The following is a 26,277-nucleotide window of genomic DNA, read 5'->3' as shown; positions in this document are numbered from 1 at the left end:
CTGCTTTGCTTAGCAAACTGGCTGCAATCAGCCAAAGAGGGATTTTCTTTCTTTTATTTTTGAAGCACTCTAAAACTCCTGAGTTTCCCCAGTAAAATCAGACACCCTCCTCAAGTGTGTGCCAAGCCCAAGGTGCCACCAGGGCCACTGCAGACCTGCCCTGGGCCAGCTGTGAGGGTGGATCATCAGCCCAACCTGCACTGGGCCATTGCAAGGGGCTCTTGCCATGGACACTGCACTGACCCCACTGCTGCGTTTGGGTGCCATGGCAACCCTGATCACTGTAGGTTTCCTTGGGAACCACCCCAAGGAGCCATTTCTCAGAGCTCAGAGAGCCCTGGAGCTGTGACCCTTCCCTGGGGAGCCTGGGCAGTGCCCCAGCAGCCTCTGGCCAAAAACCTTTTCCTGAGATCCAACCCAAGCCTGTCCCTACTCAGCTGCAGCTGTTCCCTCCCATCCTGTCCCTGGGCATCAGAGTGAAGAGATTCCCACAGCTCCAGCCAGGGACCCGCTCCCAAGGCTGTTGCCATGGCCACCAGGGCTGGGACCAGCTAGGGTGCTTGGTTTCCAAGGGCCGGTGTTCAGGAATGGGATTCCCCAATTTCCTGCTCCCGCTAAAACTGTGCTGCCGCTCGCTGCCCTCTGGCTTCCAATGGAAAGCACAAAAGACAAAGTTCCTGGGCTGGGATAAGAACAATTTACTGGGAACAGCAATGAGCCAAGGAACAAACAGGAACAGAAACAATATTGATAATAGAAGGGATAAAAAAAACAATTTACAGGGAAAACTACATCACCACCAACTTTCTCTTCCCAGCCATGTATTTCCTCCTGCCTGGAAAGGACACCCTTCTCCTCAGGCAGAGAGAGAGAGAGTGCCTTTCCTGCCCCTGGCAATGACCTGAGGTGAGAGTGAATATAATGACAGGGCCACAGCCAGACCCTCATGTTCTTTGATCCCACATCATGTCATTGGGAGGGGCAGGAAAAGGGAAAGATGTCTTTCCAGCATGGATCACAGGGAACATGGATCACCAAGACTCTTCCCAATATGGGTTCTCCCATGGGGGATGAAGCTGGAGCAGTGCACGAAGCTCCTCCTTCAGTTGGGGCACTCACATGGCTTCCCTTACCGGTGCCTCCGTTGGTGTTGGGTCAAGTGAGAGCTCTGGGTGAAGCTCTTCCCACACTGGGGACACTTGTAGGGCCTCTCCCCAGTGTGGATGCACCGGTGTGTGACGAGGTGGGAGGTGCGTTTGAAGCCCTTCCCACAATCAGGGCAGCGGAAGGGCCTCTCCTCTGTGTGAATGCGCTGGTGCAGGAGGAGATTGGAGCTGATCCGAAACCTCTTCTTACACTCGGGACACTCATAGGGCCTCTCCCCAGTGTGGATGCGTTGGTGGATTACAAGGTCAGAGCTGTACCTGAAGCCCTTCCCACACTCCCCACACTCGTAGGGCCATTCCCCGGAGTGGATCATCTGGTGGCGGATCAGGTTGTTACTCTTCCTGAAGCTCTTCCCACACTCCAAGCACCTGTAGGGCTTTTCCCCATCATGAAGCTGCTGATGGCCCACCAGCTCTGAGCTCTGGCAGGAGCTCTGTCGACATTCCTGGCACAGGGTGGATCTTTCCTCCTCAGAGCACCCTGGGCTGGGCTTCCAGCTCCTCCTCCTGCGGGATCTCCGGGACTTTTCCTCCCTTTTGGATTTCTGCACTGTGGAGCAGCTCAAAACGGCCTCTTCCATGAGGTTCTGCCGCAGGGATTTGTCCTTCCTGGCCTCCATCCTCAGCTCCTTGTCTGGGGGAGGAAGGACAAGGAGAGGGTGGGATTTGCCTCCGTGCCATAGGGAAGGCTAAGGAGATCCTTCCAGTGCATCCCCGGCAAGATGGCGTTGGCAGTGAGGTTGTCCTGTAGTCGGGGGCCGTGCTGCGCTGGGAGATGGAGCAGGAGAGAGGGGGAAAGGGGCAGTGACTTCCTCCTCACCTGCCTGGGTGTCCCAGGGTTCTTTCCTCTTCCTCGCAGCCTTCTCCTCCATTTTGCATTGGTTTGGAGAAGGAAAATTCTGTTTTGGGAGGAAAACAAGGGATGAGCACATTGAGCCTTGTACTGGTTTGAAGGCAAACCAGGAGGAGAGTCTAAGCCAGAATTACAATTTAATAAAAAAATCAATATCAAGGCAATGATACAGAAACACTGGCTTAATCTGACAGAGTCAGGATTTAACCTGACACCCCGTTGGTCAGGGTGGTGGTAGCCGTCTGATGAAATGGAGGCTCCAGCCCTGTTGGAGTGATGATCATGATTCTGTCAAAGCAGTGATCCAGCAGAAGGGATCACCTGATGGGTCTTGCTCTGAAGGTCCAGTGGTGGTTATGGGGCTATTGTCCTCTGGGAATCCAGTAGGCAAGGTGGTCCTGGTGTTGCAAGGGTGAGATTATATCCAGGTAGGAATGCTTGGTTCCTCCCCCTGGGCGGAGCATCCCACAATGGGATGATGTAATTTTATCAGTCCTGCAGTGGCACTCAATGGCCCATTAACAGAAGATAGCCCCTGGAGGGCGTTATCAGGGCTGAGCCATGGAAGAGATAAAGAACACTGCCCCACCTGTTTATCACAGTTCATGAAGATGGTGACTGAAAACATACTTTGGGTTACATCTTACATTGCACCCTGAAACAGTGAGGCAATCCCTGCTCGGGGTGGGGGGTGAACACCACCCCGCTTTCCCAAACTGGCTCAGGTGTAAAACCCCCACCCTGGGAAGGCCACGCACACAGGGGACAATGTCACACTTGCCCCACCTCAGGGGAGGTCTCTGTCCCGGTCACTCCCTTGCTCTCCCCCCTTTTCTCTTTCTTCCATCTCTCCCTCTACCTCACATTTACTGTTCAATAAAATCCACTTGGGATTTGGTCTCGTTAGCATCTTAATTGGGGCAGAGGCATCTCTCTAACAATTTTATTAACCAGATTGAGACATTATTTTGGTGCAGTGAGTTCAGGGCACTGTTGTCTGACCCCAAGTGCCTTTGACAAGAGCATGGTTCCCTCCTCTCAGGAGATTCTGGCTCTTTCTGGAGGAACTCTTGGACACCTGGAGGCAGCTTCTTCTGTGTGACTTTTGGGAGAACTTATGAGGAAAATGGCTGTTGTGGGTGGCCAGTGTAAAGAAAATATTTTGTTGTCCTCCCTAGAAAAGTTTGTTAAAATCACTGGAGGAAAGGGAGCAAATGATACCAGCAAGACTGATAAGGATCATTCACCACAAGGTGAGGAACACAAGGCTGTCAAAAGTCCTAGTGATTTATTAAAGAAATATGGATATTGATGTAGTACTGATATCCAACTGTGACGGGCAAAAACTATCTAACAGTTTAAAGTAAGAAAGTGTATGTTTATTACAATGCCAGGCAGCGTGCAGGATAGCTCTCAAATACACACTGCACCTTTCAAATGATTACAGAGTCCTTTTATCCATACAAGTATTGAATACCCAAAATGCAAATACATATTCATAATTTTGGTGCATCCCATTCCTCACTTTGTATGCTAATCATTTCCAAAGCTATTAAGCATGTGTAGTTTGTTCCTTGAAAAGGGTCAGTGGTCCCTTTCATGGGGAGGGGTCCCAAAATGAGGAAGTAAATGAAGTCTTCCTCATTCTGACCTTTCTACCTTTTCAATGCAAATAGGACAAATGAACCTTGGTAGAGCTCCCATTCCCTGTCTTCAATTGGTTTCAGAACAGAGGAGGCCCACAACTGTCTTATGTTCCTAAAAGCTATTTGTCAGTTTCTATATTCTTCATTATAAACCCAGCTAACTAAACATCGTGTTGACAAGCAATCAATTATTAGTTAACTACTAACTCTTAACTTCATCAAGGCCTACTCATTTGTTTTAATTAACTCTAGTAAGGCTTATCTCTAACTAAAATCTTAGCTCCTCTAAAATCTCTAAATCCCTTAAAGTTTATGTTTCACTAGAAGAAACCCAGCTCAAGTAGCTAAATTCCCAAATAACTCCCAAATTCACAGGCTTGTGGGCTTTGCCAAATGTGAGAATAATTTTTTTCTTCATCCCTGTCACCATTGTGACAGCTACACAGAGCTTTCCCTTCCTTTTAATAATCTGTATTGGGCCAAATTTTCACTTTTATCAGAACCTGCCAGCAGCAGAGCTGGAGCTGTGCAGGAAACGATGAAATTTGGAATTGCCACAGAATTGCTTCTATTGTCGGTTTGCTCATTTTTGGGATTTGTTTGCATTTCCATCACAAGTGACTTGTGGGAATATCAAATATTCATCAAAGTATTTTATGCAGAGTTAAGTTTGATTTCTGCTGAGATTATTTTGTCCGGTGCCCAGGGGATGCTCGAGGGCAGTCTGTGCCTCTTGTCCTGGCAGATGCTTGGGAGGAGCTTGGGGGGTTGTCCCTGTCCCTGTCACCCCAGGCCATTCCCCAAGGGGTGTCCCTGTCCCTCTCACCCCAGGCCATTCCCCAGGGGGTCTCCATCTCTCCATCGTTCTCACCCCAGGGAATGCCTGGGAGGGTCTCCCTACCTCTCACCCCTGTGCCAGGGGAGTGCTCAAGGGAGTCTCTGTCCCTCTCAGCCCTGGGGGCGCTCGGGAGTTGAAACAGGCTATTTTACAGGGTAAATTTAACAGGGTAGAAATCCATGTGTATTTAGGTGAAATGTGCTGCTTTGAATCATTAGTAGCTTGCCAGCCTAGATAAAATACTGCTAGCTCTGCTGCTGAAACGTGGATGAAAAATCGATCCCACAAATCCCGTACGGAGCTGTAGAGACTGTGTGTTTATTGCAGCGCTGGACACGTGGGGATCCTTCCCCTTCAAAGGGCATGCACGCCCCTGTGTAAGAGACGGTCCCAAGTTCCCCTCATTTTTGCCTCACGTTTGCCACAATGGCAGAGACTGAGATCCTGGAGACCCCGATCGGAGTTCTGGCTTGGAGAGGTGGATGATTATTTTTGCAGGTGTATTTGCTGTGCCACCACGGACCACCGCTTTGAGCAGGGCCTGGCAAGGAGCGGCTTGTTGTACGTGCTTACACCTGCTTCACAATACCTGCTCAACCCATGAATTTTCCCACCTCTTGGCCAAATGAACTTTCTGGGGTAACTCTGGTGATCTCCCACGGAAGACCCCTCATCTGCCTCATGACCACTGTGATGGATGGAGATTGAAGCCCCTCCCAAAGACTGAGACTCAGACCCCTACCACAGGGAGGAGGGCTGGCCTGATCAATGCGAGATGTTTGCCCAGGTGTGGTCGATGGACCAAGAAGACAATGGCTCTTGCTCACTGCTGATAACATGACCTGTTCCCCTTTGGTGGCTTCAATGGACATTCATTGTCTTTTGCCTGTCCCCCCCTTCCACAGAGGACTATAAATGACCCCTGAGATAACCAAGATTTTGAGATTCTCCCTGATGTGACACGGCTCCTTGGGAGCCACAGCAGGAGCAGCACCCTGGGAGCCTCGGGAATGCCCCTCTGGGATCCACGGCAACACTCCCAGGGGCTGGAATTCCAGTTCCCAGCCAGGAAAAGATGTTCCTGCCCTTGAAGGCAAAGCTCTTAACAAGGAGCCAGAAGCCAAGTGGAGCAAGATCCTACAGTGACATTTCACTGCCAGCCTTCATAACTTCACCCATAGTTGTTGTAGCTCATGGATTAGGAATGAAATCAGGGCAGGGCCTTTGGTGGGAGCTGCCCTGGATCAAGGGAGACACTGAGAGAGACACAGAGCAGGCAAAGAGAGGCAGGAGAGAAAAGAGGACACAAACACTGAGAAGGTGGCACTCTGAAAACAGAACTGCAACTGACTGAAAAGGAATGGGATGGAAAGAAATAATTTTGTGACTTGTATTTCCAATCAAAATACAATTTCCTCCCTTTCTCACAAATCTCCTCCCGCTGTCATTCAGCAGGGCTGTCAGAACGTTCTTCATTCTGAATGGATGTTCCACGCAGCAGTCACAAAGAAACAGGGAATAGGGACCTTCCTGCCCGTGGGGAGTTTGGCATCCTCAGCTGAGGAGAGTAGAAGGCACCAGAAGGAAAGGACAGCTGGGCTTCACCCTTCCTCAGGAAAGAGGCAGGGGAAAAATCTCTCATCATGTCTGCACCTGCTCCCACAGGGATGTGAAGGCTGATCCCAGAGCCCCAAGGGTCACATTCAGGGCTGCCCTCAGGGAATGCTCGGCTGGCATTGAGGGGCAGTGTGGGAGCACCTGGATCTTGGAGAACCCAGCTGCCCCCCATGTTTGGAGGTGCCTGAGGAGGGCTGGGACAATTCCAGGGACATCCTGCAGTGACATCCTGCCTGTTCCACTCTGAGTGCGCTCAGTCCCAAACCTGACCCTGATCCTGCTCTCAATCTCACTCCACATTTAGACACACTCACAGTTCTGTATTTAATCTCATCCCAGAGGCAGAATTATCTAGCCTCAGACCCAATCCCAACCCCAGCCCTAAAGCCAATCCCATGACTAGCCTTAACCCCAATCCCAGCTCTAATCCAAATCTCAGTCCCAACTCCAAACCCAGCCCCAATTCCACCCTCTTCCTAAATCCTCATCCCAAATCAAATCCCAGGTTCAGCCTTTCTGGGCGTTTGGGGATGTCTCTGTCCCTCTGACCCTGATGACATTTGGGCGGGGTCACACCAGGGCTGAGAGGGGCAGAGAACCCCCCACCTCCCCAGGGATGAGAAGGTTGGAGAGCCCCCCCGCCCTGAGCACCCTCAGCGGTGAGAGGGACACAGAGCCCCTGGTCCCCAGCCCTGCACAAGCATTCCCTGAGGCCAGAGGGATGGAGACACCCCGAGCATCCCCCAGGGCAAGGGGACAAAGACCCCCGAGCACTCCCAGGGCTGAGAGGGACAGAGACTGCCCCAAACAACTCCTGGCACAGGGTGAGTGGGAGGGAGACCCCCCAGGCATTCCATGGGGTGAGAACAATGGAGACCCCCTGGAGAATGGCCTGGGATGACAGGGACAGGGACACCCCATGGGGAATGGTCTGAGGTGAGAGAGGGACACCCCCTGGGGAATGGCTTTGGATGACAGGGACAGACCCTGGGGAATGGCCTGGGGTAAAAGGGACAGGGACAACCCCCCCAAGCCCCTCCCAAGCATCCTGTAGGGCGAGAGGCACAGACTGCCCTGGAGCATCCCTTCGGCACCAGACAAAATAATCTCAGCAGAAATCAAACTTAACTCTGCATAAAATACTTTGATGAATATTTGATATTCCCACAAGTCACTTGTGATGGAAATGCAAACAAATCCCAAACATGAACAAACCGACAATAGAAGCAATTCTGTGGCAATTCCAAATTTCATTGGTTCCTGCACAGCTCCAGCTCAGCTACTGGCAGGTTCCAATAAAAGAAAAGTGGAAATTCGGCCCAATACAGATTAATAAAGGGAAGGGAAAGCTCAGTCTACCTGTCACAATGGTGACAGGGATGAAGAGAAAAATGATTCTCACATTTGGCTGTTGTAGATGCAGGTGAACCCAATAGGAAGAATGAAGATGTCTAACTCCAGTTCAGAAGGCTGAATGATTTCTTTATTATAATTATGCTATAATGCATTAATATACTATATAAAAGAGGATACTAAAAGTACATGCTACTTTCTCTAACTATCATATCTAAATAACTCATTTGGCAAAGCCCCCAAGCCTGTGAATTTGGGACTTATTGGGGAATTTAGCTATTTGAGCTGGGCTTCTTGTACGACTTCGTGCAGCCTTGTGTTCCTCACCTTGGGGTGAATGATCCTTGTCAGTCTTGCTGCTATCATTTGCTCCCTTTCCTCCAGTGATTTTAACAAACTTTTCTAGGAAGGACAACAAAATATTTTCTTTACACTGGCCACCCACAGCAGCCATTTTCCTCATAAGTTCTCCCAAAAGTCACACTGAAGAACCTGCATTGAAGTTTCCAAGAGTTCCTCCAGAAAGAACCATAACCGCCTGAGAGGAGGGAACCATGCTGTTGTCAAAGGCACTTGGGGTCAGACAACAGCGCCCTGAACTCACTGCGCCAAAATAATGTCTCAGTCTGGTTAAAAAATTGTTAGAGAGGTGCCTCTGCCCCAATTAAGGTGCTAACGAGACCAAATCCCAAGTGGATTTTATTGAACAGTAAATGTGAGGTAGAGAGAGAGATGGAAGAAAGAGAAAAGGGGGGAGAGCAAGGGAGTGACCGGGACAGAGACCTCCCCTGAGGTGGGGCAAGTGTGACATTGTCCCCTGTGTGCGTGGCCTTCCCAGGGTGGGGGTTTTACACCTGAGCCAGTTTGGAAAGGGGGGTGGTGTTCACCCCCCACCCCGAGCAGGGATTGCCTCACTGTTTCAGGGTGCAATGTAACCCAAAGTATGTTTTCAGTCACCATCTTCATAAACTATGATAAACAGGTGGGGCAGTGTTCTTTATCTCTTCCATGGCTCAGCCCTGATAACGCCCTCCAGGGGCTATCTTCTGTTAATAATGGGCCATTGAGTGCCACTGCAGGACTGATAAAATTACATCATCCCATTGTGGGATGCTCCGCCCAGGGGGAGGAACCAAGCATTCCTACCTGGATATAATCTCACCCTTGCAACACCAGGACCACCTTGCCTACTGGATTCCCAGGGGACAAGAGCTCCGTAACCACCACTGGACCTTCAGAGAAAGACCAGACCCTTCTACAGGATCGCCGCTTTGACAGAATCACGTTCATCACTCCAACAGGACTGCAGCCACCATTTCATCAGACTGCTACCACCACCCTGACCAACGGGGTGTCAGGTTAAATCCTGACTCTGTCAATCTAAGCCAGTGTTTCTGTATCATTGCCTTGATATTGATTTTTTTTTATTAAATTGTAATTCTGGCTTAGACTCTCCTCCTGGTTTGCCTTCAAACCAGTACAAGGCTCAATGTGCTCATCCCTTGTTTTCCTCCCAAAACAGAATTTTCCTTCTCCAAACCATTGCGAAATGGAGGAGAAGGCTGCGAGGAAGGGGAAGGAGCCCCTGGAAACCCAGGCAGGTGAGGAGGAAGTCACTGCCCCTTTCCCCCTCTCTCCTGCTCCATCTCTCAGCCCAGCACGGCCCCCAACTACAGGACAACCTCGCTGCCAACGCAGTCCTGCCGGGGATGCACTGGGGGGATCTCCTTCCCCTTCCCTATGGCACGGAGGCAAATCCCATCCTCTCCTTGTCCTTCCTCCCCCAGACAAGGAGCTGAAGATGGAGACCAGGAAGGACAAATCCCCATGGCAGAACCTCGTGTCAGAGGCTGCTTTGAGCGGCTCCATGGCACAGGAATCCAACGGGGAGGAAAAGCCCAGGAGATCCCACAGGAGGAGGAGCTGGAAACCCAGCTCAGGGTGCTCTGAGGAGGAAAGACCCACCCTGTGCCAGGAAGGTGGGCAGAGCTCCTGCCAGAGCTCGGAGCTGGTGGGCCATCAGCAGCTTCATGATGGGGAGAAGCCCTACAAGTGCTTGGAGTGTGGGAAGAGCTTCAGGCAGAGCTCCCACCTGAACTGCCACCAGATGATCCACACTGGGGAATGGCCCTATGAGTGTGGGGAGTGTGGGAAGGGCTTCAGCTACAGATCCAACCTCATCATCCACCAACGCATCCACACTGGGGAGAGGCCCTACGATTGTGGGGAATGTGGGAAGAGTTTCAGCCGAAGGTCCCACTTGATCCGCCACCAGAGGATCCACACTGGGGAGAGGCCTTACGAGTGTGGGGAATGTGGGAAGAGCTTTAGCCGAAGGTCCCACTTGATCAGCCACCAGAGGATCCACACTGGAGAAAGGCCATACAAATGTGGGGAATGTGGGAAGAGCTTCAGCCAGAGGTCCCACTTGATCAGCCACCAGAGGATCCACACTGGAGAAAGGCCATACAAATGTGGGGAATGTGGGAAGGGCTTCAGCCAGAAGTCCCAACTGATCATCCACCAAATGATCCACACTGGGGAGAGGCCCTACAAATGTCCCAACTGTCAGAAGAGCTTTCAGACCAGATCCATTCTTCTCAAGCACCAGCGGATTCACACTGGGGAGAGGCCCTTCCGCTGCCCCCACTGCAGGAAGGGCTTCAAGCAAAACTCCCACCTCATCAGGCACCAGCACATCCACACCAGGGAGAGGCCCTACACGTGTCCCCAGTGTGGGAAGAACTTCTCCAGGAGCTCTCACTTGACCAGACACCAACGGAGACACCAGCAAGGGAAGCCCTGCAAATGCCTTAGCTCCAGGAAGAGCTTTGTGCACTGCTCCAGCTCCATCCCCCATGGGAGAACCCATGTTGGGAAGAGCTCTGGTGATCCATGTTCCCTGTGATCCATGCTGGGAAGAGATCTTTTCCTGCCCCTGCCAATGGCATGGTGTGGGATCAAAGAACATGAGGGTCTGGCCATGGCCCTGTCATTACATTCACTCCCACCTCAGGTCATTTCCAGGGGCAGGAAAGGGACTCTCTCAGTCCCTGACGAGAAGGGTGTCCTTTCCAGACAAAAGAAAATACATGGCCAGGAAGAGCCAGTCAGTTGTGATGTAGTTTTTCCTGTAAATATTTTTTCTTATCCCTTCTGTTATCAATATTGTTTCTGTTCCTGTTTGTTCCTTGTCTCGTTGCTGTTCCCAGTAAATTGTTCTCCTCCCAGCCCGGGATCTTTGCCTTTTGTGCTTTCCATTGGAGGCAGGAGGGCAGCGAGGGGCAGTGCGGTTTTAGCAGGAGCAGGAAATTGGGGAATCCCATTCCTGAACCCCAGCCCTTGGAAACCGAGCATCCCAGCTGGTCCCAGCCCTGGTGGCCATGGCAACAGCCTTGGGAGCGGATCCCTGGCTGGGGCTGTGGGAACCTCTTCACTCTTGTGCCCAGGGACGGGACTGGAGGGAGCAACTGCAGCTGAGTCGGGGCAGGCTGAGGTTGGATCTCAGGAAAAGGTTTTTTCCCAGAGGCTGCTGGGGCACTGCCCAGGCTCCCCAGAGAAGGGTCAGAGCTCCAGGGCTCTCTGAGCTCCAGCAGCGTTTGGACACCGCTGCCAGGCCCAGGCTGGCATTGTTGGGGTGTCCTGTGCAGGGCCAGCAGTTGGACTCGAGGATCCTGATGGGTCCCTCCCAGCTCAGCCAGTTCTGTGGTTCTGGGATCCCATGGCCCTGGGGATGGGACTGCCAATGGTTGCCATGGCAACGGGCTCTGGCTCCAGGCCTGAGCTGGTGTCCATGGCAACCACCCCCGGCATGGGGTCTCCATGGAGCTGCCCAGGGACGGACTATAGCAACAGGGGCTGGTGATGGTTGCCATGGAAACAGACTATAGCTACAGGGGGCTGGTGATGGTTGCCATGGAAACTGACCATAGCAACAGGGGCTGGTGATGGTTGCCATGGAAACAGACTATAGCTACAGGGGGCTGGTGATGGTTGCCATGGAAACTGACCACAGCAACAGGGGGCTGGTGATGGTTGCCATGGAAACTGACCACAGCAACCAGTGATGGTTGCCATGGAAACTGACCATAGCAACAGGGGCTGGTGATGGTTGCCATGGAAACTGACCATAGCAACAGGGGCTGGTGATGGTTGCCATGGAAACTGACCACAGCAACAGGGGTTCCTGGTGATGTTTGCCTGCTAAGGATCAGATTTGTCACAGGCACTCAGAGGGGTTCCATGGGGAATTTCCAAGAGTCTCCAGGCTGTTCAAGAGCTGGAATGTCACAGGCAGAGACAGGGGCTCCATGGAGACCTCCCAGGGGTTTCTGGGGATGGTAAAGAGCCGTGTGGTCAGAGGCAGTCACAGCCATCCCATGGTGACATCCAAGGGGACATTAGGCTGCAAAGTCACCGATCTGTCACAGGCACTCACGGGGGCTCCACGGTGACATCCCAGGTGTCCCCAGGCTGCCAAAGAGCCGGGATGTCACGGGCACTCACAGGGGTTCCTGTCATGGGCAGAGTGGGAGCTTCAGGCAAAAGCTTTATTTCCTTACTGGAGAAACTCCTGCTGAGTCATGAGGTGGAGAAATGTCCCCCAACAGCCAACATAGATCCTCAAACCCCTGCAGGACCCCTAGACTTCTAGAATTCCTTCTAATAGAAGAGACTGGCAGCGGCTGGATCCCATCCCGACCCTGCAGATTGGACAGGTGGAATTGAACCTTAATGCAATTTGTCCCAAAAGATTAATGATGTAATACCAGATAAATCTGTATAAATACAGCTATGATTGATTCTGATAATTATTAGATAAAACGGTCTATTTACAACACAGAATAAAATTTAAAAAATAGTTATTTACTCCTCAATAGAGGAGCTATAACAATTATAGACTATTCTGCTCTAGGAAGCAATTTTGACGTCACCAGGGCCTTGCGGGAGTGGTTTGAGCCCACTGCAGGCAGAGCCTCCTGCTCCAGCAGGAACTGCCTTTCCTGTGCCAGGAGCAGGGCAGGTCCTGCTGCAGGAAAAGCCCCAGGCCAGCCCCAGCACAGGGAAGGCCTCGGGCACAAGGGCAGAGTGCCGTGCTGGGAGCTGTGCCAGGGAGAGCCTGAGGCACCAAAGGTGCCTTGGCAGCAGCAGCTGCTTGCAGGGCATGGCCAGAAGCCTCACTTGGCAAGCCGGCCTGGTGGCCAGCACTGCAGTGTCACTGTTGAGTAAGAAATGTCACAGGCTCATCAGAAGACTGATTGGCATAATGTGCCATATGTTTGGAACTGCTCCTTTATATATGCTGTTCCGATCCAGGTAGATAAAATCCCAGTGGCACATATCAGAGGTTTGTTAGGGACGACAGTGTGGATCAACTCTGCCTCGAGTACAGACAAACCCATTTGTGGGATTGTCTTTGCTCAGAGACCAGGTTGTACATGGTGAATAATGCAGAAATATGGAAGAACACGATGTGTACCTCAGGGAGATCTGACTGTGGGGTGAGCCTCATATGCAAATATCACTGTTTGTTGGATGTTACTGCCACTGTCTTTGCATTAAATCACACCGACATGAGACAGAAGGAAATGTGTGTCAAAGGTTTGAGCAAGTGAGATGGAAGGAAATGTGTCTGAGTAAGTGAAAGATGGAAGTTTTTACCTGATGAAGTTTTTACATGACGTTTGGTAGTTATGTTGACGATTCGGAGATAAGGGGTGGAATGTCCTAGGGTGACGTTATGGTGCTTGTATCCCCAGTCGTGTGTTCTGTTTATGCTTGATGTTATGTTCTGTGCTTTCAGGACTGGCTCCGAAAAGTGAAGGTTTGTTTTGTCTTGTTATCAGCTGGCTCACCTCTCCCCAAAGTCTGTGTCTAGGAGTGGCTAGGGCTTGTTGGCTTTCTTGCTTGCTTGCTGGCTTGCTTGCTTTCGCTTTGCTCTTGCTCCTGCTTTTTGCTTTTGCCCTTGCTTTTGCTTATTAGTTAGTTTAGCTAGGCAATCCAATTTTTTCCCTGGACTGTTTTTTTTCTTTCCCTTTCCTGAATACCATTTGAACCTGCTCATGATTGGGACCTGGGAAACACCAAGAAACACCGAGAGCCTGCATTTTGTGACCTGCAGCAGGCATCTCTAGCACCGGAGACCGATAACAGGGCAACCACTCCCAGGAGAGACTTTCTGAATTTGTCACCTCTTCAGAGCGTAGAAAGACTTTTTGTCATCTGGTGTTGTTCATTTTTTGTGCTGGGGAGTGCTTTGCCAGCTCAATAAACAGGTTGTTTCCACTACTCTCTGAGGAAATTCTTCCCGAGCCAGGTGAGCAAGTGCTGTGTGGGTTTGCTTTCTGGGGGCTCCTTCTGAAGGTTTTCTCCCAAATTTGCCCAAAACCAGGACACTTTAGTACATCAGCAGGCTGTTCTTCGGTGAGATCCAGCAGGGCCCTGTCCAGCCTGTGCTCAGCAAACTGACTGGCCATGAGCCACTGGTGGATGTACCTCACCATGGCAGGCACCTGGAGAAGGCACGGGGAGACTTGGAAAGCTGCCAGAGGGAGGAATGTCCCCAGCTTCCCCAGAGAAGTGCTTTCCTTTCCACCAAACTGCCATGGCCTCAAAGGCTTCCAGTGACCAGTAGGCATGGCTTGGCAGGCCAAGCAATTCCTGGGAGGATCAAACCCTGGCCACAGGCTGCTTACTTGCTTTGGATTGGAAAACCCCTCCTCTACGAGCATATCCAGCAGGGCAGCACAGGTCTTGGTTTTGAAGATGTGCGAATATGATCTGAGCCCTGTGCCCATGGTGCTGGTCTCTTCCTCCCGAATCCTCTTGATGAATTTGCAAACCAGCTGTAGGAGAAGGGCAGGAAGCCAGGGATGCTCCACGGAATGCTCCAAGCGCGGTGCTGGGCTGAGCGGTGACAGCAGGCCCAGCCCAGCTGGGGATGGCTGCAGGTACCTGCGCTGTTCTGCGGAAGAGGCCACGGGTGCGTTCCTGCTCTTGTGTGCGCTGCACGGCTGCACCTGGCAAAGAGCGAGCGCAGCCTGAGCTGAGGGGCTGCGGGAGAGGCCGGAGAACACAGCCCAGCCCTGCGCTCCCCAGGCAGGGACAGCCCTGGGATGCCCCAGGGGATGGAGCACGCCTGTGGGGTGTCTGCCCTGGCCCCTATTCCGTCCTGTCCATGGGCAAGTGCCCAGGGGATGGGATGGGATGGGATGGGATGGGATGGGATGGGATGGGATGGGATGGGATGGGATGGGATGGGATGCCCTGGGATGGGATGCCATGGGATGCCATGGGATGCCATGGGATGCCATGGGATATCATGGGATGGTATGTGGCCAAGCTGGCTGCAGCCACCAACGCAGCAGCCCAGCTCTGCCACTCACCCTCCTGCTGAGGCTTGAATTGCTCCACCTCTTCAGTCTCCTATGCTCGGGCAGCTCCAGCGCCTTCTTCTTTTTCCTCCACCCAGGACAGCTTGGGCACTCTCGGGGGTCTCTGCTCCATGTCAGTGACTGGATTTGTGGCTACTTGCAGGAGAGATGCCTCGGAAAAGCTCCAAGTCAGCAAGGCCTGCAGTCGTGCCTGGAAGGCACCTTCAAGAGAGAAGCCTCAGGAAGGCTACAGGACAGCAAGTCCTGCACTCTGGTCTCGAGGGCTCCTGCCACAAGGACAGGAGACTCCTGTCAAGGATTGTGGTCTGGCCTCGAGGGCACCGGTGGCAGGGATGGGAGATGCCTCCAGGGCACCAAGTCCCATGGTCTGCCCTCGAGGACATCTGCAGGAGAGAAGCCTCGGGAAGGCCACGGGTCACCAAGTCCTGGGGTCTGGCCTCGAGGTCAGCTGCAGGAATAACGCCTCGAAAAAGCTCCGGGTCAGACACGAACGAGTGCGCTGTGTGGGGGCTCCTCACGGCGCCGCTCTGTCCCGTCCTGTCCCATCGCATGCTCCGAGCACTGTGGCATGGTCTTGTCACTGCCAGCTCCTATGTCACCCCGTGTCACAAAGGGCCCTTGGACACGCTGTCCCGTTCCATGCCACGGTGACCGTGCTGCACCGTGTCACAAAGGGCCCCTGCACACACTGCCCCCTGCCCTGGGGCCGCCCCCAGCCCACCCAAAGTGGATCAGATTGGAAGGAATCCCTCACCCCAAGTGTGTAAGACAGCCCGACAGGATCTTTAGGAACGGCTCAAACCATCAGCAAACGCTGCCCTGCTCTGCGGGCTCAGGGCAGCAGAAGGAGCCCCCAGGGCTGCCGACGCAGCTGCGCAGGGAAGGGCACGGGGCCTTCACAGAAGCTGGCATGGCCTCCTTGGGACACGTCCCGGCTGGTGGCCATCCTAAACCCGCGGGTGTGACACAGACAAGGAACGTGTGGGCCAGGGCAGGAATGCTGCTCTGAGCCCTGGGGCCCGGGGAGCGCTGACATCAGCAGGTGTGGCACAGTCCCTGCCCAAGCAGACCTGCCACCCCCCGAGCCCTGGCAGCACCGGTGCCCGTCTCCTGCCCCAGAGACCTCTGCCCGTGGGGGGCTCCTGTGCCAGAGGGAGCCAAAGCCCACGTGCATTGGGGGCTGCGCTCCTGCCTGCAGGGGCTGTTGGCAGGAGCACCTGGAGCAACGCTGGCAACACTTGGTCTCTGTCAGAAGTTCTTACTCCATGCTGAAATTATTTTCTCACTGAAGTTATTGCCTTCAGCACAAAACCACCTCAGCGGTGAAGGCACAGAAGAATCTGGCAAGTAAGAATCCTCAATTCAGGAAAGCTTTACTTCCCATTGCTCAACTCAAGTAGTTCCAAAAAGTTGCCAAATTCCCAAATTAATTGGGATGGCCTGGGGAGGTGAAGAGTTGGAATTTTGCTTCCCATCACAAAGCAGCAACTCATTTGCCTTAACCTCATGCACTGAGAGTCACTTTAAAGAACATAGCACTACACAGAGGAAGGGAAAAAACAAGGACCATTCTTTGGTTTTCTCTGTAGGGATGATAATATCCTTATTCTCTTAAGAAATAAAAGCTCTCAAGAAATGAAAGTCCACTCAGTGGTAGAAAAGTAGCTCAAAGAATTGAGTAGATGGCAAAAGGGCTAATCCTGCCCCAGGTATAGATATCTGAGTGGCTAGTAAAGCACAGCTCTCCCCTCTTGTTCCCTGCAGGAGAATCAGGACCATGAAGAGGAAAAGTCACAGATATTCCTTCTGGCCTCCCTAACCAAAGCTGTGCCAAAGCACAGATGCTGCCTTCAAACTGACTCAAATTCCAGCCTAGACCTCTCACCTTCCAGACAACTCCTTCTCCAACACCCCACCAAAACCAAGCCCCCCAAACTCTCACACAGAAGCCCTCAACACCTCGCCAGGAGCCCCAGCTGTCCCCGTCCCTCCGCAGAGCTTTCCCACCCTCCAGCAGACGCCCTGGTTCCCTGCAGGTGCCGTGGGATGGCACTCAGGAGGATCTGCTCCAAGGCCTTCCCCTGGAGCACGCTCAGGCTGCCAGGCCTATGGATCCTGGATCATCCTTCCCACCGAGCCTTCCTGTGCACGGCTGTTCCATTTGCACCTTTGCGCTCAGCTCAGACTTCTCCACTTCACCAGGAGTGCTGGGAAAGGATGGAGAGCAGCCTGGCAAGCTCTTTCTGCAGCTCCCTCTTTACCCTGGGGGAGGTAGAACATTCCACAGGAAAGCAACTGGTGCCACAAGGAGCCTGTGGCCTCAGGCACCTTTGGGGATGGAACAAGGCCTTGGTTTGACATAAGTAAGCACAAGCAATTCACATGAGTAAACAAGTAATTAGCACAGACATGCCTAAGTACTTAGCACCAGTTAGCATAACAAAAACCTGTCTGGCCTAACTTGACATGAGAGTGACCTGACAAAAAGCTTTAGACACAGTCTACCAGAAGAACTAAGGGCAAGTGTGGAATCAGCCCTGTGCAGGGAAGCCGTGAGGAAGACTTTGTGCTGCTTTGGGGCATCGAGACCGCTCCTGGCCAGGGCCTGGACATCAGCTTCAAGTATGGGAATCTGACACCATGTATTTCTAACCGCCTGCCTATGGAATCACCTCAGCAGTGTAAAGATGGATGGTGATTTTGATACAACTCCTACATCAACCCACTGAAATTTATATGTGGCAGAGAAACACTTTAGTGGGATGCAGACCCCTGCCCTCCTGCCAGGTCAATAAAAGGGCTTTTGGCTGACAATGCATTTGTCTGCTGATTTGTTTGAATGAGGGAGACCCCTCAGGACTGCTGTATCCTGAGGGAACACCGTTGGCCTTGGCCTGTAGGCACCTGCCCAAGCTTAAAATCAGCTGCCTCAGCTTCCAGGACCTCTCTTGGCCAGCATCCTGACATGGATGCAGGACTGCTGAGAGGCACTGCTGGGACCCAGCAGGACAGGACCGGCTGTCTCGTGTCCACGTAGCACCCCTCACACAGCCAGGGCCATGGCTTGATGAACTGAGAGGATTCCAGTGCCTCAGTGGTTCGGGCTTGACCCCTGGGAGTTTGCGAATCCAGTAAATCACTGGATAGATAAGGGGGATGAACGGGTTTATTTAGAGGGTCTTTACTGGACCTCAGCTGGTGTGGAAGGGGCTAACAGCGAGTCTGTTAGCTAAAGAAGTGCAAAGAAGTTGAGAAGTAAGAAGTTGATAAGGAGTTTTTTTAAGGTTGTTATTAAGGAGACTAAGAGAAGAGAGGAATTGAAGAAAGATAAAGAGGAAACTTTGTAACTAAACAAAGCATTTTTTAAAAGTCAATTAAAGTCACTGTTACTTTTCACTCATAGTGTTATGTTAATTTACTGTAGCCAATAGTTAAAGTAGAAGAAGTATAAACAATTAGAAAGTGTATAAAAAGTCAACCATCTTTGATAATAAAGAGTTGCCATCTAAGACTGCTTAATGCCTCTACTTTGTATCGCAACCGCCTCAGCAGCGAAAAGCTGGTAATGTAGTTTCTCTAGATGGGAAGCAGCCTGCTGTGGAGAATTTAGAAATTCACGAAGGAGTAAGTGGAATAGCCTGCCTTTGCGGGCAGTTCTTGGGAGCCTTGGGCACCTTGAGAGACTGGCACCCTCCATGGGCACTATTGCAATGCGGGGTTTGTGAGAGGCGTTGGTACTGCTGTTCAGCAGGCGGCGGGGCACATGCTCTGAGTGTGGACAGAGGTTTCCTAATCAAGCTGATTTTGAACCTCAGATTTTAAAGCTTGTGTGTGGAAAATCACATCTGGTACCTGTAACCTGGGGTTGCATGTGGGAGGAGAATTGGGAAAGGACTGTGAGGCTTTGTGAAGAGAGTTTTGGGTGGAAGTGAGAAGGAGAAGGAGATAATGGGAACTCACCAGAGCAAAGAAGTTCCCCAAGCTAGCCCTTTGGGATGTATCTTAACCCACTGGAAAGAAGTCACCAGTAAGGTGGGATTGGAGAACAAGAAAGATTTAATCCAATGCTGCATGCGGAGTGGCCATTATACAGGCTGGAAGACTGAACCAAGTGGCCACCGGCAGGAACTTTAGATTGTAATACCTTGTTGCAGTTAATGCTGTTTTTAAGACAGGAAGGAAGTAGGATGAGGTCTCTTCTGCTGGTATGTTTCTCCCCTTGTGAAATCATATGGAATGGGAGAGGGACTGTGGGCTCAGCGCTCTCTCAGACCCACTGGTGTTAGCCCTTGAGAAGGAAAACAAAGGAAATAGAGGGCAAATTAAGCAAAGTTGCTCAGCATGCAGCATAGGACAGCCATGTACCAAGTCAGATAAGGTCTACCGTGCTGCAGCTCAAGAAGAAGATACAATACATTTGCTGAAAGTGCCTCCTAGGAGACGGGAGGATGAGGATGAGGATGAGGATGAGGTGGACTTTCCAAAAACACAGGACGTAGGCTTGGAACCCACTCCCCTCCTGGCACTCCCCTCCTGGCAGTCCGGTTTTGTCCAGAACCAGGAGACAAGCAGTGTTACAGGCCGCTCTGTGAGAGGCAGTGGGACTGGAAGGAGGGAGACTGATGGTTAAAGCACCATTCTCCACCCCTGATCTAGAGGCATGGGAAAGGATTGCTAAAATTACCACAGCAACCTGATACTTTTTGCGAAGCATTTACGATATGTTATCAAATAACACAATGCAGATTGGAGAGACACCCAGTTATTACTGGATACTTTCACTGAAACAGAAAAGCAGCTGATCCTGAGAAGGGGCTTTGGCAGAGGATAACTGTAAAAGCTGGTGATTGGATGTAAGAGAATTTTTCCCTCTCCAAGGGACCCTAAATGGCATCCAAATATATTGGCAGAGTTACAGAAATTAGCAGATTATCAAGATTGGATAGCACTGCGGGTGGAGACAGCTATCCCAAAGACCAAAAATTGGTCTGTCCTGTATTCTGTTAAGCAGGGGCCTTCTGAGACTCCATCTGAGTTTCTAGAATGTCTAAGGGATGCTGTGCATCGCCATGCATCATTAGACCTGGGGTCTGAGATAGGAATTGCAGTGCAGAGAATCACAAATGGGACATCTCGCCATGATCAATATGATCAAGTGAAACCAATTTTATTGTACAAAGGCCTGTATTTATTATAAGTTCTGCTGTGCACGAGTCTCTAGTTAATACATGATTGGTTAATCCTAGCTGTTTATGTGTCTAAAATTAAATGCCGATTGGATCACCCGATTCTTGACGTGTCTTGCTTTGGTTGTCTGGCCCACCCTGAGTTCTCTTTTTTATTTTGCTGACAACTTTGCCGACTCCTCTGACTTCTTCTTCTTTTCCTGTCATCAAGGATTCACTGACCCCGTTTCTTGAACTGGTTCCTTTGTTACCAGAAGGCTGGATTGTGCATCTGCTGAATGTGTCCATTGTCCTGCAAAAAATCCAAACAGGGGATGTCCTATTAGTTCCACAAGCAGGGTGCAAACTTTTAGGGCGGCATTTACAGGTGCAGTTAGACATTGGAGTACTCCCAGAGGAAGGAAAAATGGTGGTTAATCTTCTCCAAATAACAGAAGAGAATGAGGACAAAATTAATGAGATGGTGGTGGGCAAAACTTAAAAATTGAGGTGAATTGGACATGAAATCTATAGTAATAAAAACAGTTGATGAGAACCATCCAGTTCAGGTATGACAATACCCACTCTCCCTTGAGGGGAGACGAGGACTGCAGCCAGGGATCCAGGACCTACTTGAGGAGGGGACATCAGAGCCATGTATGTCCCCCAAAACACACCCATATTACCAGTAAAGAAGTCAGATGGGACATACAGGCTTGTCCAAGATTTAAGAGAAGCAAACCAAAGAACAGTGAATCGGTACCCAGTAGTGCCTAAGCCCTGTACACTACTGAGCAATATCCCCCCAGCACAGCAGTGGCTTAGTGTGATAGACCTAAAAGATGCTTTTTGGGCATGTCCACTGGCAGAAGAAAGTAGGGATATATTTGCCTTTGATTGGGAGGACCCCGATTCAGGGAGAAAGCAACAGCTTCGGTGGACCTGGTTACCACAAGGGTTTTCCAAATCCCCAAACCTATTTGGTCAAGGCTTGGGAGAAGTACTACAACTCTTCTCCATCAAACCTGAGATAAAGCTCATCCAGTATGGAGATAATTTGCTTTTCTCAGGACGGGAAGAAAACGAAGTTCGAGAATCCACCATAGCATTGTTAAATTTTCTGGGGAACGAAGGACTTTGAGTATCAAAAGGGAAACTCCAATTTGTAGAGAGCGAAGTAAAATGCCTAGGACATGTGATTTGTCAAGGGAGCTGGCGGCTGAACCCTGAGAGAATTGCAAGGATAGCCTCACTCCCATGACCAAAAACTAAGAGAGAAGTCAGAAGGTTTTTAGGCCTGTTGGGATACTGTAGGCTATGGATTGAAGCATACATGCAGGCCATCAGGTTCTTGTATGAAAAGTTAGTAGAAGAAGAGATTAGGTGGGAAGAAGACGACAAGCAAATTTTGAAGCTTTAAAGCCAAAATTAGTCAGTGCAGCAGCACTGAGTCTTCCTGCCTTAGACAAACCCTTCTATCTGTTTGTGGATATAGAAAAAGGGGCAGCACATGGAGGGTTAGCCCAGGACCGGGGAGGATCCAGGAAACCAGTGGCCTATTTATCAAAACTGCAAGACCCTGTCAGCTGAGGGTGGCCAACCTGCATTCAGGCAGTGGCAGCGAGCGCCCCACTCATAGAAGAAAGAAAAAAATTAACCTTTGGAGAAAAACTGAAAATAGATACCACTCACTCCGTAAGGAGTATCCTCAGCTAAAAGGCTGAGAAATGGCTCACAGATTCCCAAGTACTAAAATATGAAGCCATCTTAACAGATAATGGTTTAGAGCTAGTCGTGAGTAACCAACTCAACCCTGCCCAGTTTTAGATGGAAAACCAGGTGAGGAATTAATACATAATTGCCTAGAGGTTATAAACTATCAAACTAAAGTAAGAGAGGACCTAACAGATCAACCACTCCAAGGTGGGAAACGATTGTACATTGATGGATTTTCACGGGTAATCCAGGGCACAGGGTATTGGGGTAGGCTATAGTAGATGAAGAGTTAGTGGCCCTAGAAAAAGGAAATTCACCTTCTAACTGGTCAGCCCAAGCATGTGAGTTGTATGCCCTAAAGTGAGCTCTGGAAATATTCACACAGAAAAGAGAAACAATATATACAGACTCAAAATATGCTTTTGGAGTAGTGCATACCTTTGGAAAAATTTGGGAAGACAGTGGGCTATTAAATTCAAGGGGAAAGGAACTAAAAACTTATTTTAGAAGTGTTAGAAACTTTACAATTACCAGAAGAAGTGGCAGCAGTATATGTTAAAGGACATAAAAAAGGAGTGACTCAAGAAGCACGAGGGAACCATTTAGCAGATTTAGATGCTACAAATGCAGCCGAATCAGGGACAGGAAAACTAATGATAGCATTAACCCCCATGAGAGAAATGGAAGAAGTCTGCGTATTCAGTGAGACAGAAGAGAAAGAATTCCTCAAAACAGGAGCCAAGAAAGATAACAAAGGGAAGTGGAGATCAGCAGATTGGAGCCAAATGTTGAATAAACCCCTTGCCAAGAAAATGCCAGAAGGCATACATGGAACAACACATTGGGGTACACAAGCGCTAAGTGATCAATTTCTAAGGGACTGGGGCTGCATAGGAATTTTTGGGATAGCTAAACAGGTAATTGAAAGCTGTGTGATATGCCAACAAGTAAATGAGAAGGTCATGAGGAAAACACCAGGGGAGGGCGAGAACTATCCTTACAGCCCTTTCAAAACATCCATGGACACTTTACCGAGCTTCCCCAGGTACAACGGTGGGAGGTTTTACTAGTGATAGTAGGTGACCTGACTCATTGGGTAGAGGCGGTACCCACGGTTAAAGCCAATGCCAATGTTGTGAGTAAAACACTTCTAGAATCAATCATTCCCCAACATGGGATGGTGAACAGGATTGATTCAGACCAAGTGTAAGAGGCCGTCTGAAGCCCCCACTTTTGCCTACCGATTGCCACGAGGAGAAACCCCCTTCCCCACTACAGTACCGGCTTGGAGAGAGTGGCAGTGCAGGTGCAGTTGCTGCACCATTACGTTAGCTGTTCCGAACAAGGCCTGGCAAGGATTTGGCAAGGAATCGGCAAGGACCCGGCATGAACACAGCAAGGAACGGCCTGGTGTATCTTTGCCCACTCTCCTCCTGAAGCCGAATGAACTTTTGGGGTGACTCTAGTGGTCTCTCACTGAAGACCTCTCATCTGCCCCGTTACCACTGTGTCAGACGGACGGAGATCGAAAACCCTCCTCCCAAGGACTGAGACTGAGACCCCTACCACAGGGAGTGGGGAAACCACTAATGACATGACCTGTTCTTCTTCAGTATTTCCAATGGACTTATTCTTCATTGTGTTCGTCCTGCTTCGGTGGTTTCAGTGGACTCACTTGTTCCCCTGCAGCAATTGCAACAGACTTTCATTGTCCTGCATGTTCCCCCCTTTTTTCCTCCGTGGAGTATAACTGAACCCCTGAGTTGACCAGAACTTCGAAGACTTCCCCGACACAACCAGACGGATCCCGATCGTCCGGACCAGTGAGGATCTCGCCTGTGTTGGTAGCTATTCCCATCCCCCTCTTTTCTCTCTCTCTCTCTATCCTTTTATCTCCTTTCTGATCCCCACTATCGCATTTACTGTTTTGGCCCCTAATAAAGGTGCATTTGTTGGGATTACCTAATAGTCCCTTGTTGTTTGCCTTTTTGCATGTTTGGGATTGGTGAACAGAACCATCACAACACCCCACACAAGTGGATCATGACACCAAGGAACTCATTTCATCTCTAAAATATTGCAAAATGTTGTTCAAACCCTGGGAGTAAATGGGAATTACACACTCCATGGCATCCAGAGTTCTGGTCACACTGAGAGGATGAATCAAACTCTTAAAAGAGCTCTAGGTAAGCTGATGATTGAAACCCAAATGTCATGGATGAAATGTCTCCCTTTGTCCTTATTAAGACTTAGAACTCAACCCCAGTCAGATCTGGGGGTGTCACCCTATGAAATGACGTTTGGGTTACCCTTTTTGACCTCATCCTGGAGGGTTGCCACCTATGAGGAAGGGGAAGCCAATGCCAAGAAATATGTTATGTCTATAGCAGAAACCTTAGAAGGGCTAAGACATAAAGGGGCAATTCCTCAAACTACCACCCTGGATTTCAGAATCCATAATATTAATTCTGAGGATTTGATCAAGTAATGATCAAGTCATGGAGAGATCACCATTTAACTCCTCAGTGGAAAGGTCCCTTTCAGGAACTGCTCACCACCGAATCAGCCGTGTGAACTGCAGAGTGGGGATGGACTCATGCCCACAGATGGACTCATGCCAACAGAATTAAAGGCCCAGCAGGAAAAACACAATGAGTGGACTGTAAAATCCAGGCCAGGGGAAACGAGATTGACTCTCAGGCAGAGACTGAAAGACAACCAGAAAAACACCAAGACACCCAAAGTCAAGCTTCCACCAGCCAGCTTGAGAACTGTCTTCCTGTTTTAATGGGTGAGAATTACCAGCACCTGTTGAGGGGAAGTACACAAGGGACCGTAAGAGGTAATGGGATAGCTTCTTTAAGAAAATAAGACAAAGGAAGGAGGGCAAGACCCCTTTGTTCACTTCCAAGAAGATGGCATAGCCCTGCTGTGGGCAGTAACCCCGTAGGCATGGTAAGGTAGGGACAAAAGGTCATATCGGACCACTGTCATTCCCTCAACTGTCTTTGAATACAACAGGGACTGGAGGGCGAGACCGAGCTGGCCTCTGGACCCCTAAGATACAATGACTATGGGTAGCAACCACATAGGCATGATAGATGGGAGTCAAAGCCATCCTGGACCTCTGTTAGGCCCTTTTGTCCACTCCAAATAAGTGTGTCTAAGGAAAACCTGAGATTTTTCTCCTGTTCCCACTGTCCTTGCCCACATACACAGATGCTAGTATGACTCTTTCAAGAGAGAGAGAATTTTTTTTACTTAATTGTTCCAGCAAAATGACTTGTAAAAACAGAAAATGGGGGTTTGTTATAGATAAGTAATCCTATGGTTGACTCTCCCAATTAAGGGGTGAATATTAGGTATATGTTAAGAGAAGTTGCGTAGGTGTATAGTTATCTTTCCCTTCCCCCTGCATTGTTATCATGGGATGCCCTCAGCAGTCAGGGCATTTGGGAGGGTCGGCTTGTTGCTATGGCAGAGCCTGAGCTCCAGTCAAGCTGTAAGAAAGTGATCTCCACCACTGGACAGCGAAGGAGGAGTGGATTGACAAGACTTTGGGAGGGGCTGGAGGTATAAAAGACAGAACATCCATTTTGTAGATGAGCACATGGTGCTCCTTTGCTCCTGGTGCTGTATTCTTTACTTTATTCAGTCTTCTGTTGTATTTTGATAAGTTCTTATTAAACCAGTTAAATTTTTGAAAGTGAAAATTGTTTCTCACATGGGGTTGGGGAATGTGGTGCAAGGTTGTCCACACTGGGTCAGACCTCAAGGTAAAACTTCTTTGACCTTGGCAGACCTCCTTAGGAGAGGCCCTACATCAATATCAATCACAGAATGCTGCAATCAGCTCTTCTTGAAAGAGAACAGTAATAAAGACACTCTTTAAAATAGGAATACATATTTCTTAGAAGCTCTTTGAAATATTTCTCCATAACCTAAAAGGAAACCTTCGTAATGAACTGCAGTAGAGCAGAGGGAAATCAATGCACAGCCATGGTTTGTCAGGACTTGCTTGATCCTAATGAGCCCCGTGGTGCATTTGGAGCTGAGCCCTGAAACCTCAGGGCCTGAGAGGAGATTGCACAAACCTGTCTGGGAGTCAAAGTCAGAAGAAAACCCCAAAGTTTCTCGAGCCATTAATGGGTGCCACGGAGGTCCATCCACAATGCAGGTTCCTCATGGACTCCTTGGAGGAGAGAACTGGAGGACAGGATGGCACAAAAACCTCTCAGAGACTCAGAGTGAAAAGGACAATCCAAAGTACCTTAAACTCCTTGTGTATCTCAAAGCATCAATGAGCCCCACTGAGTGTCAGCACAAAGCTCTCAAGGGACTCCTTAAAGCAGATAATTGGGGCCATGATTGCACAAACCTCTCACAGAGTCTGGATCAAAAGGGAAACACCAAGTACCTTAAAAGAACTGAAGTACCTTGAAGCATTCATGAGCCCCACTGAGTGTTGTTCCTGACAAAGCCTCTCAAGGGACTAACTACAGCAGATAATTGGAGGCCATGATTGCACA

The 26,277-nt window shown here is 50.1% G+C and overlaps 2 protein-coding genes across 2 annotated transcripts in view; one reads left to right on the top strand and one right to left on the bottom strand.

Moving 5' to 3' along the window:
• Positions 1–683: 683 nt before the first annotated feature.
• LOC137467950 (zinc finger protein 271-like) overlaps positions 684–26,277 on the bottom strand; it is a 130,242-nt gene continuing 104,648 nt past the window's right edge. Inside the window, exon 3 of the mRNA XM_068179351.1 lies at positions 684–1,588. Within this exon, the coding sequence (XP_068035452.1) occupies positions 1,130–1,588 (459 nt within the window). The 3' untranslated portion in view covers positions 684–1,129. The remainder of the gene's footprint in view (positions 1,589–26,277) is intronic.
• On the top strand, positions 9,023–10,381 carry LOC137467956 (zinc finger protein 154-like). The gene has a single exon (XM_068179357.1). The coding sequence runs from the start codon at positions 9,023–9,025 to the stop codon at positions 10,379–10,381; it is 1,359 nt and encodes a 452-aa protein (XP_068035458.1).

The sequence above is a fragment of the Anomalospiza imberbis genome, unplaced genomic scaffold (genome assembly GCF_031753505.1).
Source record: "Anomalospiza imberbis isolate Cuckoo-Finch-1a 21T00152 unplaced genomic scaffold, ASM3175350v1 scaffold_90, whole genome shotgun sequence".
NCBI lineage: Eukaryota > Metazoa > Chordata > Aves > Passeriformes > Viduidae > Anomalospiza > Anomalospiza imberbis.
The sequence above is the reverse complement of the archived record's forward strand: the minus strand, read 5'-3'. Positions and strand labels throughout refer to the sequence as shown.